General features: G+C 34.6%; 1 protein-coding gene across 2 annotated transcripts in view; it reads left to right on the forward strand.

The window, feature by feature from the left end:
* Positions 1–14,750, forward strand: part of Klhl1 (kelch like family member 1) — a 253,207-nt gene that overhangs the window by 160,316 nt on the left and 78,141 nt on the right. For both annotated transcript variants that reach the window (XM_038310344.1, XM_038310345.1), the window contains one exon: positions 9,847–10,033. In XM_038310344.1, the coding sequence (XP_038166272.1) occupies positions 9,847–10,033 (187 nt within the window). The remainder of the gene's footprint in view (positions 1–9,846; positions 10,034–14,750) is intronic.

Raw genomic sequence — 14,750 nt, forward strand, 5'->3', positions numbered from 1 at the left:
GACTTAAATATCTCACTACATTTAACATGCTAACATTTGCTACATCATGCAAAACAAGAATCCTTAATTAGTTTTGTGTTATTGCATACAAATGTCTCTTTCTTAGTGTATTCACAGAGCACAAATGTACAATTTTTCTGATTTTGTGGGTTTTTTCCATATGGAGGTGATAAAAATGAAGTAAAAGTTCAGTGTTTTCAATCAGAAACCTTTTTATTCAAGAGCAAAGGAGGCATAAGCACATTGGTTAATCGTGATGAATTTGCACACCTGCAATAAGTTCTTTTCCAATTATCTGCTTGAAGAAGAGTTTATACATAAAGTAGATAATATTAAAAGTTCTCTTCAATTTTCCTTTTAATGCAAATAGTGGATAAATGAGAAAGATACATATAAATATAAGAAGCACACACAAACATTTATTTCTACAGGTTAGTATTCACTGTAAACAATACAAAATTATAAGTCATCACACACAGCTAATAATAAGACAAATCTACTATAAAATATTTTTAAAGTGTGCTTTTCTGCCTGCCTACCTACCTACCTACTTATCTATCTATCTATCATCTATCTATCTATCTATCTATCTATCTATCTATCTATCTATCTCTGTCTGTCTGTCTATCTATCTATCTATCTATCTATCTATCTATCTATCTATCTATCTATCTATCTGCTTTTGTGCCATATGAGTTATGTATATCATGAACATGCAGGTGCCTACATAAATCGAAGGACATTAAATCCCCTAAAATTTGAACACAAGCAATTGTGAGAAACTTGATGTTTGTGTTGGGAATTGAGCTTGGGTCCTTTTTATATATATGCATATATAAAGAACTTTGAGGTTTATTCTTTTTTAATCTTATTTAGTTTTATTTAACACACACAAATATAATAAAAAGACAGTCACAGATGTCAAAAGATAAGAAAATGTCCTATTAAAAATACAATAAAATTATCATGTACAGAATAATAAATTGAATAGTTGGTTAATATAGAAACTTTTTTGCACACAGTGTTAAAAGTCTGTGACCAATACCCAAATTGTTTTTGCTCTGAGAGGGAGTATGCAGCACAGTCTTTAATTGGAGCTGATTTTATGTCATTCCCAAGGCATAAGAAGTGAGGGTCATTCTCTACCTACTGGTAACAGAATACATTCAGCACAGTGTGGGATCCTGGATCGCTCTGCCTTGGGCTTTCCATGGGTTTATTATCCCATTTCATGAAAGTGAAAATCAGTGCTCACCAGACCAACAGAGACCTTCTACCTATCTAGAGTTCTCTTTATCCTTCTCCCTGTGTATTCTACCTTCAAGATTCTCTTCCTACTCTCCTGTTAACTAATTTGTATGTCTAGTTTATCAAACAGGTTAAAACCACCAAACCTACTGGGTGTGGTGGTGCATGCCTTGAATCCTAGCACCAAGGTGGTAGAGGCAGGCGATTCTGATGTAGAGTACACAGAGAAATGTTTCAAGATTAGTATTTGAAATTACATTAACAAATATAGCAAACTGAAATAAAACATTTATTGATAGATTTTAGTAATATTCTTACATTGTTTCTTATGATTTCACAGTGGAGAATTCAAATAACTAGTCTTTCTCAAAGCAGTGGATAGTTTAATAAGAGACCAGTGCACCTAAATTTTGAATGGATATACGATAGTGGGAAATGATAGCTTTAATACTAAAATATTTCCATTTGTTAACTTTTATGCTGGGAGATTAACTATAGAGCTACAGAACTTCAATAAGTTATATTGTCATTGAATATGGTTTCACAGGAAGAAATAGTTTGGAGCATATTTATTTATTCACAAAAATTTTAAGGTACAATTTATAACAGAAGTCAACGTAAAATTTATTTTAAATGACAAATAAAGATAAAGTAGGTCTAGTACAGAATGAAAAAATAGTGGTGGGAAAAATTGAGTTCAGATTTAAGTATGCATGGGGAAAGGCCAGGAAAATATTCTGTAAAAGATTTCCTAGTGACGAGTCAAATCTAAGACTAATTTTGGCAGCTTACAATGACTAGAAGTAAACCTGCTATTAAATAACTCTAAATGAACTACTTAGAACTATACATTTTATTGATCAGTCACAAACATTTTTCTTTATGTCTAGAATATTTTTGATAATAATTTAGTATCAAATTTGAAAAGTGATTTTTGAATACTTTGGATAAAGTAGATTTTCAGAGTTCAGTTGTGAATAAAGTATCTACAACCAATCAGAGTTCACTTGTGAAAAAATTATCCAAAACCAATGAGTAAATAATTTATAAATTATCGTTCACTTTACTTTTTCTTTTATTTTGAATTAATACATGATGAGCAAAACACTTTAATTTTTTAAATTAATATCTCTATATTTATGAAAGAATGTTCTTGAAACTGTCCAGTGATGGTGTGCGTAATAAACAAATAAATCCTGTGATTATTGATGTCAACATTTTTTAATCTTTTGCATCATTAGATCAATATTTAATTAAACAATAGACAGGGAAACTGTTTTCAAAAAAATTTTGTAATGTTTATTAAAGCCTACGAGGGACAAGTACATGTTAGAAAGAAAGGAAAGAGTTGTGGAGGCAAGAGTGTTGCAAAGGCTTTGACTGAAGACACCACAATTTATTCTAATAGAAACTGATTAGAAGATGTAAATTGTACACACAGATTTATGTGCATTTAAATATTGGGGACCTGTAGATGAATAAGCAGAGGAAAATACCATTTGACATTGATTGGCATGATAACCTGAAGATACTGAATAGTATCTATCAATAAATAGTGATGTTTCCATTGTAGCCTAAACATGGATCAGTTTAAGAAAGACATTCAAGTGGGAAAGGATGGTCCACTTGAACATGGTGGTGTAAAATTAATATGCAGAAATTGTGGACCTTTGTTGGCACTAGGACAACACAGCCGCTGACAAAAATTTACAGAATGAATGCCTAAGTGTTCTATAATTTATTGGGATAAATGAGTTCAAGGTGGAGTAAAGTTCGTACAGAACACAGGTTGATTTATTTCAGCTTTAGAAATTCTGAGCTTTCTCACAGTGAAACAATAAATTCAGCGTCAATAAATAAATGTTAATCATAAATTATAGCATCATAAAATCCAATTCAATTGTGAGTAATAAAAATTCTCATTTGGGTTAATTTTCTGAACTCTACTTGCTTTGATTATGTCATTACATTCTTATTGGGATTGCAAGTTTTCCAATTATGTATTATCTAAAGGGAGCCAGATATTTCTATATTTGAAATAAAATTAATGAACCCGTTTCTTTTTCATAAAAAGTGTCTCCTTGTTTCTTGAAATACGTGAGGTAAACTCTTTCAGATGTCTCTGTAATAAACTTTACAAGTCAGTTTGAATTGAGAGAAAATGAAACCTCTTTTGCTTTTGCTTTTTTCATTTATTTTAACATATATAGAAGATCCCCAAGTTAGTTAGACAAGATACTGTTTGCTTCATTAGATTGTTTTCCATGGAGGCTAATAGAACTCAGAATGTAATGTGAGAATCTACTTGCTTAGAGGGACTGAGTATCAAGCAGGCTGCAAATAGAGAGTTTTCCTATGGGTAAGCTAGTTTCTTCTAAAGGAGTCTAGACTGTGCCAGTCCAGCAGACCCTGGGAAAGTACCTGATGAAAAAAGGTAGCACTGGTAAACAAAGGAATACTGGAAGCTTCCAGTATTTCTGTCTGTTTTTCACTTTGTCTGTCTGGGAGCATAGATCGAGCTGAAAGGTGGACAGACAGAGAAAATTATTCTAGACACAAGGAAGAGCTTTTTTACCCTTGTGAAAAGGGGCAGTCATACTTACATGATGCTTACTGTGTTGCCAGTAGTTTTATGAACACCGACTGAATCCTCTAACCATCATCTTACAATAACAGGTCCAAGATATATTTAAAATAAATGATATCACAAATTTTCTAGGGAATGTTTGGGAAACTGCACACTATAAAAGTTTTAAAATACTTTCTCTGCATCTTACCTATTCTAGTATAATAAAACAGAAATCATTCACTGCAGTTTATGGGCTATGACAACATTTTCTCAAACATTCTATGCATTTTTTTCAAACAGAAAACCTGAGAAACTCCATATGATTTCCACTTCTCAAATGAATGCTACACTAATATTAATGAAATTTATTTTATAAATTCTAAATTCAGAAGTAGAAATTTTTATGAAGAGAACACTTAGCAAAATAAGACTTAAAAATGATTTTGTCTGTTTATTTTTTGCATTCCAGAAAATTAAGATTTTATTGTTTGTACAACAAAAAAAATCTATTAAAGAGGTAATTTGGCTCATTTAGTGTCATGTTTTCCTTGCCTACATGAAATTCTAGGTTTAATCCCTAGCATTACTAAACAAAGTACTGTCAAAATGAAAAGACTTAAAGTGTTCAGATTCAATTTACCTATCCTAAACAACAAAACAAAACAAAAAATAAAGTGTTATAAGATAAAACAGAAACTATCACATTAAAGTTTGACAAAGCCAACCAACAGAAGGAAATGACCCAAGAGTAGACAAAGTACTCAAAGACCAACTCATTTGCATATGCAAGAGTACCACAGAAACACTAAATTGAAAGACACCAACATGTGCAGACCCATGCAGGCCCTGTGATTGCAGTTTGAGTTTCTGTGAGTTCATATGAAATTTGCTCAGCTGACATAGTACATAGTTTATTTTTTTTATTTTTTTCATAGTTTATTTTTTTATATTTAAAAATTTCCATCTCCTTCCCTCCTCCTCCTCCTTCCCTCCCCTCCTCCTCCCCCTTCCCTCCTGTCTTTCTTCCCCTTCCCTCCCTTCCCCTCCACCCATACCTCCCCTCCCTCCCTCTCAAGGCCAAGTTTATTGACTATCTGTCTTATGCTCTTTCTGCCTCCTCTGCCAAGGGGTTACCTGAGCTCTGAGGGTATCCCATTTATGACTGAGTGTTCTAAGATCTCTATATGTCTCTGTTGGACTGTCTGTCTTTTTGTCTGTCTGCCTCTCTCTCTCTTCCTCTCTCTTTTTCTGTTTTCTCTCTCTATTTTTCTCTGATTTTTTTCTCCCTCTGTTTTCTATCTGTGTTCTGTCTCCCTCTATCCCTCCTTCTCTCCCTCTCTCCTTCTCTCCGTGTGTGGGGGGGGGGGGCGGGGGGTAATACCTAGTTGTCAGCTTTTGTATTTGTTACCATCAGCTTCCGAAGGAAGCTAATATAATGATAGTTCAGTCTTCTACAGCTCATAAAAACTTTCAGTAATGTTGCAGGATACAACATTAACTAAAATTATCAGTAGCCCTCCTATACACAGATGATAAATAGGCTGAGAAAGAAGTCAGAAAAACATCACTCTTCACAATAGCAACAAACAGCATAAAATATCTCGGAATAACTCTAACCAAACAACTGGAAGACTTATATTACAAGAACTTTAAATCTTTGAAGTAAGAAATTGAAGAAGACAACAGAAAGTGGAAAGATTTCCCATGCTCTTGGTAGGTAGAATTAACATGGTAAAAATGGCAATCCTACCAAAAGCAATCTATAGATTTGATGCAATGACCATCAAAATGCGAGCAAAATTCTTCACAGACTCAAAAGTACAATACTCAGCTTAATATAGAAAAGCAAAAACCCAGGACAGCCAATACAATCCTGTACAATAAAAGAACTTCTGGATGCATCACAATTTCTGACTTTAAATTCTTCTCCAGAGCTACAATACTGAAAACAGCTGGGTATTGGCATAAAAACAGACAGGAGGACCAATGGAACCAAATTAAAGACCTAGATATTAACCCACATACATTTGTGTAGATGGATCTGCGGGCCACTTCCTGCTGCCTGGCTCCCGGCCACCAGCTAGTTTACACCCGAAATAACAACACACAAACTGTATTCCATCACATTTGAACACCTGATTTTTTACAAAGAAGCAAAAAATATCAAATTAAAAAAAGAAAGCATATTAAACAAATGGTTATGAAATAACTGGATATCAATATATAGAAGAATGAAAATTGATCCATATCTATCACCATACACAAAACTCAAGTCCAAATGGATCAAAGACCTCAACATAAAGCCAACCACACTGAACCTTAGAGAAGAGAAAGTGGAAAGTACACTTGGAAAGATAGACACAGAAGACACTTCCTAAATATAACGTCACTAGCACAGACACTGAGAGATACAATCAATAAATGGGACCTCCTGAAACTAAAGCTTCTGTAAAGCAAAGGATACCTTCAACAAAACAAAATGACAGCCTACAGAATGGTAAAGGATCTTCACTAACACCATATCAGACAGAGGTCTGATCTCCAAAATATACAAAGAACTCAAGAAATTGGACATCAGAAGAATAAATAATACAATGAAAAGTGGAGTACAGATCTAAACAGAGAACTCTCAACAGAGGAATCTAAAATGACTGAAAAACACTTAAGGAAATGTTCAACATCTTTAGTCATCAGAGAAATGCAATTCAAAACACCTGTGATTCCATCTTTCACCTGTAAACATGGTCAAGATCAAAAACACTGATGACAACTTATTCTGGAGAGGTTGTTGGGTAAAGGGAACACTTCTACATTACTGATGGGAATGCAAGCTGGTACAGCCCCTTTGAGGTATCCATCTACTTTGCTGAAAGTGTTTGTATGTGGTTCCTGGTGGAATTATTCAGATCCCTTAAATATGTCTTCACATCATATTAAAATAAAGTTATTCTCTTCCTTTTCAATATTTATCCCTTGATTATTTCAGTTGTCTTATTGTTTTATCTAAGAGTTAAATTACTATATTAAATAGATAAGAAAGAGAGGACAATTTGTCTTGTTCCAGATTATAGTGGAATTAACTTGAGTTTCTCTATTTTAAATTGATGTTGGCTATGGGTTTGTGGTAAACTGGCTTTACTACCTTGAGATATGATCCATGTATTCCTAAGCTCTACAGAACCTTTATTATGAAGGCTTGTTGGATTTTTTTCCAAAGGCCTTCTCAGAATCTAATGAGGTGATCACGTGATTTTTGTCTTTTATTATGTTTATATGGTCAGTTATGTTTATTGGTTAATGTATAATGAATCACCACTGCACCTTTATGAAGAAGCCTACACGACTCAGGACTATGATTGTTTTGTTTTGCTCTTGGATTTGGTATTCAAATATTTTACTGTTTTTACACCCATGAGATTAAGGGAAATTAGCTTGCAATTCTCCTTCACTGTTGGGACTTTATATACTTGAGGAATTAGGATAATGCTGTCATGAAAGTAATTACGCTCTATGCTCTTTCTGTTTTGATTTTGTGGAATAATTTGACAAATAGTTGCAATAACTCTTCTTTGAAAATTTAGTAGTATTCTGGGCCCAAGCCATCTGGCTATGATCTGTCCGTTGGTGAGAGTGGGGTAATAAAGTCTCCCAATACAAGTGTGGGAGTATCAACATGTGGTTAAAGTGTAGTAGTGGTTCTTTGACAACTTGGGTAACCTTGTGTTTTGTTTGCAGCATAAATATTAGGACTTGGTGAATTTTTCTTTGATGAGTATCTTTTGATTTGTTTTGGCTTGAGGACTATTTTTCTAGATATTAAAATTGCTAAACCAGCTTACTTCTTAGGACCATTTTCTTGGAATATCTCTTCCCAAGGTTTTATAGGGAGATGATGTCTGATTTTATGTTGACATATGTTTCTTGGATGCAGCAGAAGATGGATCCTGGTTATGCACTCATTCTGTTATTCTATTGGGGAATTGAGACCACTGATGTTCAGAGATACAAATGACCAATCCATGTTGATTCCTATTTTGTTTTTGTTGGTAGTGGTGGTGGTTGTGAGTGTTTGATATGGGTGCGTTTGAGGTCATAAGAACAGTTTCCTTGCTGTGTTCAGAAAACACTATTTCCTTGTAATCTTCCACTGTCTGTGTCTCCAATATTCTTTCCAGATTATCATTAGTCAATTATCCTTGAGCCTTGGAAAGGAAGGTGTGATAGAGATGTCCCTTAATGAATCTTATTCTCTGTACCTGTCCCTGTATTAATGTTGTTTCTGTGTTAATCAGCATCTATTGCAAATAGATCTTTCTCAGATGAGTGATTACATACATTAATTTGTGGAAATAAAATGTCCAAAAGAAAGACAAGATATAAGGGTTGTCTCTCTGGAACTAGGTTCTCTCACTCAAGATGACTGCTTGCCGCTTCAACGATTTTTCTGTGCATTTCATAGCTTAAATAAACCCATATCATTTAGTAAGATGTGAGCTCTAATTAAAATGTCCCCAAATAAAAAGTGCCAATACACAGCTGAGTAAGACACAGAATTCTACCAAATCTTTAAAGAGAAATTAACAAATTTTCTCATTATTTAGTAAAATGAAAAGGAATGAATATTTTCATTTTTGAAACCAATATTACCCTTATATTAAAACCAGAAAAAGACCCATGAGAAAAAGAAAATTGCAGGCTAATGTCAGTGATGAAATGTGAATGAATAAGTCCTCAGTAAAACTCTTGCAGGTTTAATTAAAGAATATATCAAAAAGATCTTCACCAAGATCAAGTCTGCTTCATTGCAGAGATGCTGAAATGGTACTACAAAGATAGATATACATGTGAGATCACAAAATAAACAAATTTTTAAGACGTAAATAACATGGTCTACTCATTGAGTGCAGAAAAAAAGTTCTCACAAAATACAACTCTGCTTCAAGTTAAAAATCCTAGATAATCTAGGGCTATGGGGACATATATCATTACAATAGTAATCCTCTTTTAGTAAGAGGTTGGAAATAAATATTTTCTTATGTTTAGGAGTGTGTTATAATATTTGGATTTTCATATTAATGCCAATTTATGATATTTAAAGAAGAATACACGTAATTTTGTATAATGCAAATTCTTGTGTTGTATTTTTCTACTTTTATTATTAATTAGATCACATATACTTTATAAAACTGTGATATTATAAGAAACAAAAAAATCTATTTTACCTTGTTAAATTATTATAATATATAAAATTGTTTAATATTCTAAAGTGGTATCTGTATATGTGACGCAATAAAAATAATCATTGTAAGTATTGTCAACAATGCTAAAACAAAAAATCAAACAAATATATTATCAAAAACTTTGTCCAATTCATACATTAATATATATTTACACTTAACAAACTGTAATAGGGAATATTAAGCTATGTCATATACACTGTTCATTTTAATGTATTTTAAGGAAGCAAAACTAAGGAAATTAGAAAAATATCAATGACCAACTTGGATAATATTTTTTTGTTTTTTTTGATAATATTTTTAAAGCTAAAAATGAAGTTACTAATAAGTTTTTATTAATTATTCCTCTATTTTCATCTGGAGTTTTTCATTTAAATAAAAATAAGAACACAGAATTAATTTAAACTTAAATGAATCCATCAAAATTAGTTAAAAGTCACTTTAATAACAATAGCATTAGATCCAACCATTTCAGCATAAATGACCTTTTCCACATATATCAAAACTGGAAGATTGCTGAATTTATATAATGATTCAAATCATTAACATAAGGCAAGCCCACATTTAACTATTTGGATCAAGTGTCTAAATTCCAATGAAAACATGAAAGGAAATATATATATATTTGTGGGTTTTTTTGTTTGTTTATAATTTTTATACCTGGTAAATCATTAATTTACTGTGATCCAAAGGTAAGAGAAATGATAGGAATCACCCTTCGATGTCAATACATAGAACACATACTCACCACTTTAGAAAGCAGTATTAACAGTGTCTGTGCATTACTTACAGATACTTGCTGACCTTGAAAACCATGCACTGTTTAAGAATGACTTGGAATGCCAAAAGCTGATTCTGGAAGCAATGAAATACCATCTATTGCCAGAAAGAAGAACTTTAATGCAAAGCCCGAGAACTAAGCCCAGAAAATCTACAGTTGGAACTCTATATGCAGTGGGGGGAATGGACAATAACAAAGGTATGTGATTCTAGATCTACCCGCAACTGCTCTTTGTACCATGACTGAATTTGAATAATGTAATTTGCATAAACTAACAATATACACACACAGCTTTGTTAAAAATGATACAAAAGTTAAGGGAAGCATTAAACTCTTTTGCAGTCTGCAGTTGCTGCTTATAAGACTTTATATATTATATTAATTTTGGTTTATCATTTATGACATAAAAGCTGGATTTCAAACATCTGCTTGGAAAACAGGAGTTATGTGCTGAACATATTGGAATGATACTTCAATTTTATTACAAAGAAATACAGCGTGAGAGAATAGATGTTCTGGGAGTACAGTAATGAAGCAGCTCTGCCTTTGAGGAGCTGAGAGTCTCACACTGAAGACAGAAAATGACATATAATACCAAATTAGTATATTGACAGTGCAAGCCATAAATTATGAATTTAATTCTGCGTCTCCATATTTCTTGATTTAAAAAAAAAACAATAGGTGCATGTAAAGAATTTTGTTTATAGGTTTTGAAAAAATGGATAAATATGATTATCTGATCTCTTTACTGCTTTAGCTTACACACAAAGCACATATGCACACACACACTTGTGTCCACTCATGCTCTTACACAGAAATATTCACACACACACATAGACACACACACATTACAGACGGATACAAGGTGTCATGTATGCTCTGCTGAATGAATTCCACTTCTTTAAAAATGCTTTATTCCACATGTATAATACCAATGTATGATGAGTCGCAGCTGTAAATCTGCATTTTTTCCTAAAAATTTTTCCTAAAATATTTTTCCTAAAACAAATGTCCTAAACATAAATAATAAATCAATATTACCAAAATATCATGATATTTTCAAAAGGACAAGTAGATGCTAGTTTGAATATTTACATGTTTTATATATGGTACTATTTGATAAATTTCTGCAGAATACTTAAAGACAGTACAATGTTCTCCTTGGAATTTTTATGATATTCAGTTCAACACTGATATAATCATGAAATGCAAGCAAATATTTACTTTAATATAAGTTATAGTATTCTATTTTAATTTTCTGATTTCTATGCAGCCATTAGCACTGTAATTGTCAGATACTGTGATGTAATGTAGTTGCTAGAGAATAAAATATATAAGAATAACGAGTATGGTGAGCTAGACTGTTTGTAAGAATATGAATTTTTCTATCCATCAGGCAGTCTTTCTAACTGAAGAAATTCACTAGATATTAAAATTTCCTGGAGATCTTTATTTTCTCTTCTTTTATAATTAATAACAAACATTCAGAATGATTACTCTTATTTGGCCATGGTAGCATCTTTATCACAGGTACCCTATAGACTCCCAAAAGAGGAACAAACAATAAGCCTACTACAACCAACCCTTTGACTGACACTGTTGTCTTTCCTGAATGACATGTTAAAGCATTGGTGGCACAAAGCTGTGGGACCAACTCAGTAATAACTAATTTGACTTAAAGATCATCCCTATAGTTGTAACCTATACCTGACACAGTTTTGGTGATTGAGAACCTGACACCAGATGACCCAAGGACCTAGGGTAGTACCAAATGTACTGTTCTAAAAATATCAAAGGGTAGCAAAAAATGATTCAACAATATGTCGTAACTTTCTGCTATACTCATAGATCATTGCCTTGCTCTGCCATTATGAAAGGAGACAGAAGCATGTAACAGGCAGAGAGGATGGAGATACATACCATGAAAACAAGGTCTCTGGAAAACATGGTTAAAGCTCATATGGGTTCACAAATACTGAGGGTAGCATGCATAGGGCTGGCACAGTGGATCTGGACATAAAGAAATGTGGGGAGGAACCTTGAAGATCAGAGCATGGAGAAAATACAATGAGGATATATTTTGTAAGGAAAAATCTCTTTTCACTGAAAAGCAATATGTGTGTAAGAGACAGACAGACAGTGAAAATACAGGAGTGTCACAAGATATCCTGTCTAAATCAGCAAAACATTATATAGAAAAGTTATTTGATAAAATGTTTAAGGATTCTTATTATACTTTAGTCATAGAGGAATTACAGGTTGTGAATACAGAAAAAAAAAATCAAAGAATTTCTGTTTTATATAAGAGAAAATTCCTGGAAACCGTGTTAAAGAAATTTAAAGACCAAGCAAGACATTCCTAGAGAAATTTCTATGATTTATAATCTGCTTCTGCACCGATCTATTAGTAATGCAGCATATCATTACGAAAAATTCCATTGACTGGTGTGTGTGTGTGTGTGTGTGTGCAGTGTGTGCGCACACATGCACACGTTCATGCATGAGACAAAGAGAGAGAGAGAGAGAGAGAGAGAGAGAGAGAGAGAGAGAGAGAGAGAGAGAGAGAGAGGAGAGTGAGAGAATGTTTGGTTCTATCATGGACCACTGGGCTATCCCATCTCAGGTTCCTGAACATCCAGGCAGTGTAAGACACGGCTCCCTCTCCATGGACCAGTCATTGGTTGTGCCACCATTACCCAATCACATCTTGAAGGCAGGAGTAGATCAAGTGTTTTGTGGTTGAGTTAATGTCCCTGTCCACAGCTGGATGACTTTCTTGATAATAGAAAGTGGAAGTGGGGAGTTCAGTCTCTGTATCTCCTATTACTAGGGGTATTTGCTAGGGCCACTCTCATAGCTTCCATGGAGTTTCCATTGCACTAGGTTTCTACGTTATCTGACAAATGCCCCCAAATTTCTGCCATCTCTCTCAGTACTCTGTCCGTCTACCTCTTTCTCTGCCTGATCTCTTCTCTTCCCATCTCCACCTGCCTCCCCGTTTACCTGCAGAATGTATTCTATTTCCTTTGTGAGATCCATGCATACACCACTTGAGCTCTCCTTGTTACTTAGCTTCCTTGGGTCAGTCGATTGCAACATAATTATTCTCTACTTAACAGATACTATCCACCTATCCACTTATAAGTAAGTACATATAATGCTTGTCTTTATGGTTTTGGGTTACTTCATTCAGGATGATTTTTCTAGTTCTATCTATTTGTCTGCAAACTTCATGATGTTATTGTTTTTTGTTTTTTTTTTATTTTTTTTCTTTCTCATGGTTTATTTTTTTTTTATATTTAAAAATTTCCATCTCCTTCCCTTCTCCTCCCCCTCCCTCCGCTCCTTCTCCCCCTTCCCGCCCCTCCTTCTCCCCCTTCCCTCCCCTTCCCTCCACCCATACCTCCCCTCCCTGCCTCTCAAGGCCAAGGAGCCATCAGGGTTCCCCACTCTATGCTATGTCCAAGGTCCTCCCAACTCCCCCCAGGTCCAGGAAGGTGATCGACCAAGCTGAGAAGGCTCCCACAGAGCCCGTCCATGCAGAAGAATCAGAGCCCAGCGCCAATGTCCTTTGCTTCTCAGTCAGCCCCCGCTGTTGGCCACATTCAGAGAGACGGGTTTGGTCGTATGATCCATCAGTCCCATTCCAACTGGAGTTGGTGATCTCCCTTTAGTTCTGTCCCGCCTTCTCCATGAGTGAACGCACCCCTCACGTTCCTGACTTTCTCCCTCATGTTCTCGCTCCTTCTGCTCCTCATCAGGACCTTGGGAGCTCAGTCCAGTGCTCCAATGTGGGACTCAGTCACCTTCCCCATCTGTCGCCAGCTGGAGGTTCCCTCACGGTCCTGACTTTCTTTCTCATGTTCTCCCTCCTTCTGCTCCTCATCAGGACCTTGGGAGCTCAGTCCGGTGCTCCAATGTGGGGCTCTGTCATTTTCTTCATCTATCGTCAGGTGGAGGTTCTATGGTGATATGCAAGAAATTCATCAGTATGGTTATAGGAACTGGCCTTTTCAGGCTCCCTCTCCTCAGCTGCCCAAGGAACTAACTGGGGGCGTCTCCCTGGAAACCTGGGAACCCCTCTAGGGTCAAGTCTCTTGACAACCCTCAGGTAGCTCCTTAAATTAAAATATATGATGTTATTGTTTTTAACAGTTGACTAGTACTCCATTACATAAATGTACCACATTTCTCTAATTATATTTCTGTTGAAAGATATCTAGGTTATTTCCAAGTTCTGGCTATTATTAATAAGGCTGTTATTAACATAATTGAGCAAGTGTCCTTGCAGCAGATACTTTTCCACAAGTCATTTGAATATATAACTTAGAGTAGTATACCTAGTACTTGAAGTAGTTCAATTTTCAATTATCTAAGGAAATGCTATATTGATTTCCATAGTGGCGATTTGAGTTTGCACTCCTATGGGCAATGGAGGAGTGTTCCCTTTGCTCCACATCCTTAACATCATGAGCTTTCACTCATTGGATGTTAGCCATTCTGTCATGGGTAAGGTGGAATCTCAAAATAGTTTTGAAATCATTTTCCTGGTGGCTAAGGATGTTGAACATTTTTTAAAGTTTTTCTCAGCCATTTGGTACTTCTCTGTTGGGAATTCTCTGATTATACTGGCAGCCCCTTTTTAAATTGTATTGTTTGGTTTACTGATGTCTAGTTTCTTGAGTTTATTATATATCTTGAATATTATTCCTCTGTCGTTTGTGGAGTTAGTTAAAAACTTTACCTATTCCAGGAATGCTCTTTTGTCCTATTGACAGTGTCTTTTGCCTTACATAAGCCTTTCAGTTTCATGAGGTTCCATTTATTTATTGTTTTTAATGTTTGTAGTATCTGTGTTTTGTTTAGTAAGTATTCTGTGTCAATGCATTCCAGGCTATTCACCAATTTCTCTTCT

Source organism: Arvicola amphibius, chromosome 13, assembly GCF_903992535.2.
Source record: "Arvicola amphibius chromosome 13, mArvAmp1.2, whole genome shotgun sequence".
Classification (NCBI taxonomy): Eukaryota; Metazoa; Chordata; class Mammalia; order Rodentia; family Cricetidae; genus Arvicola; species Arvicola amphibius.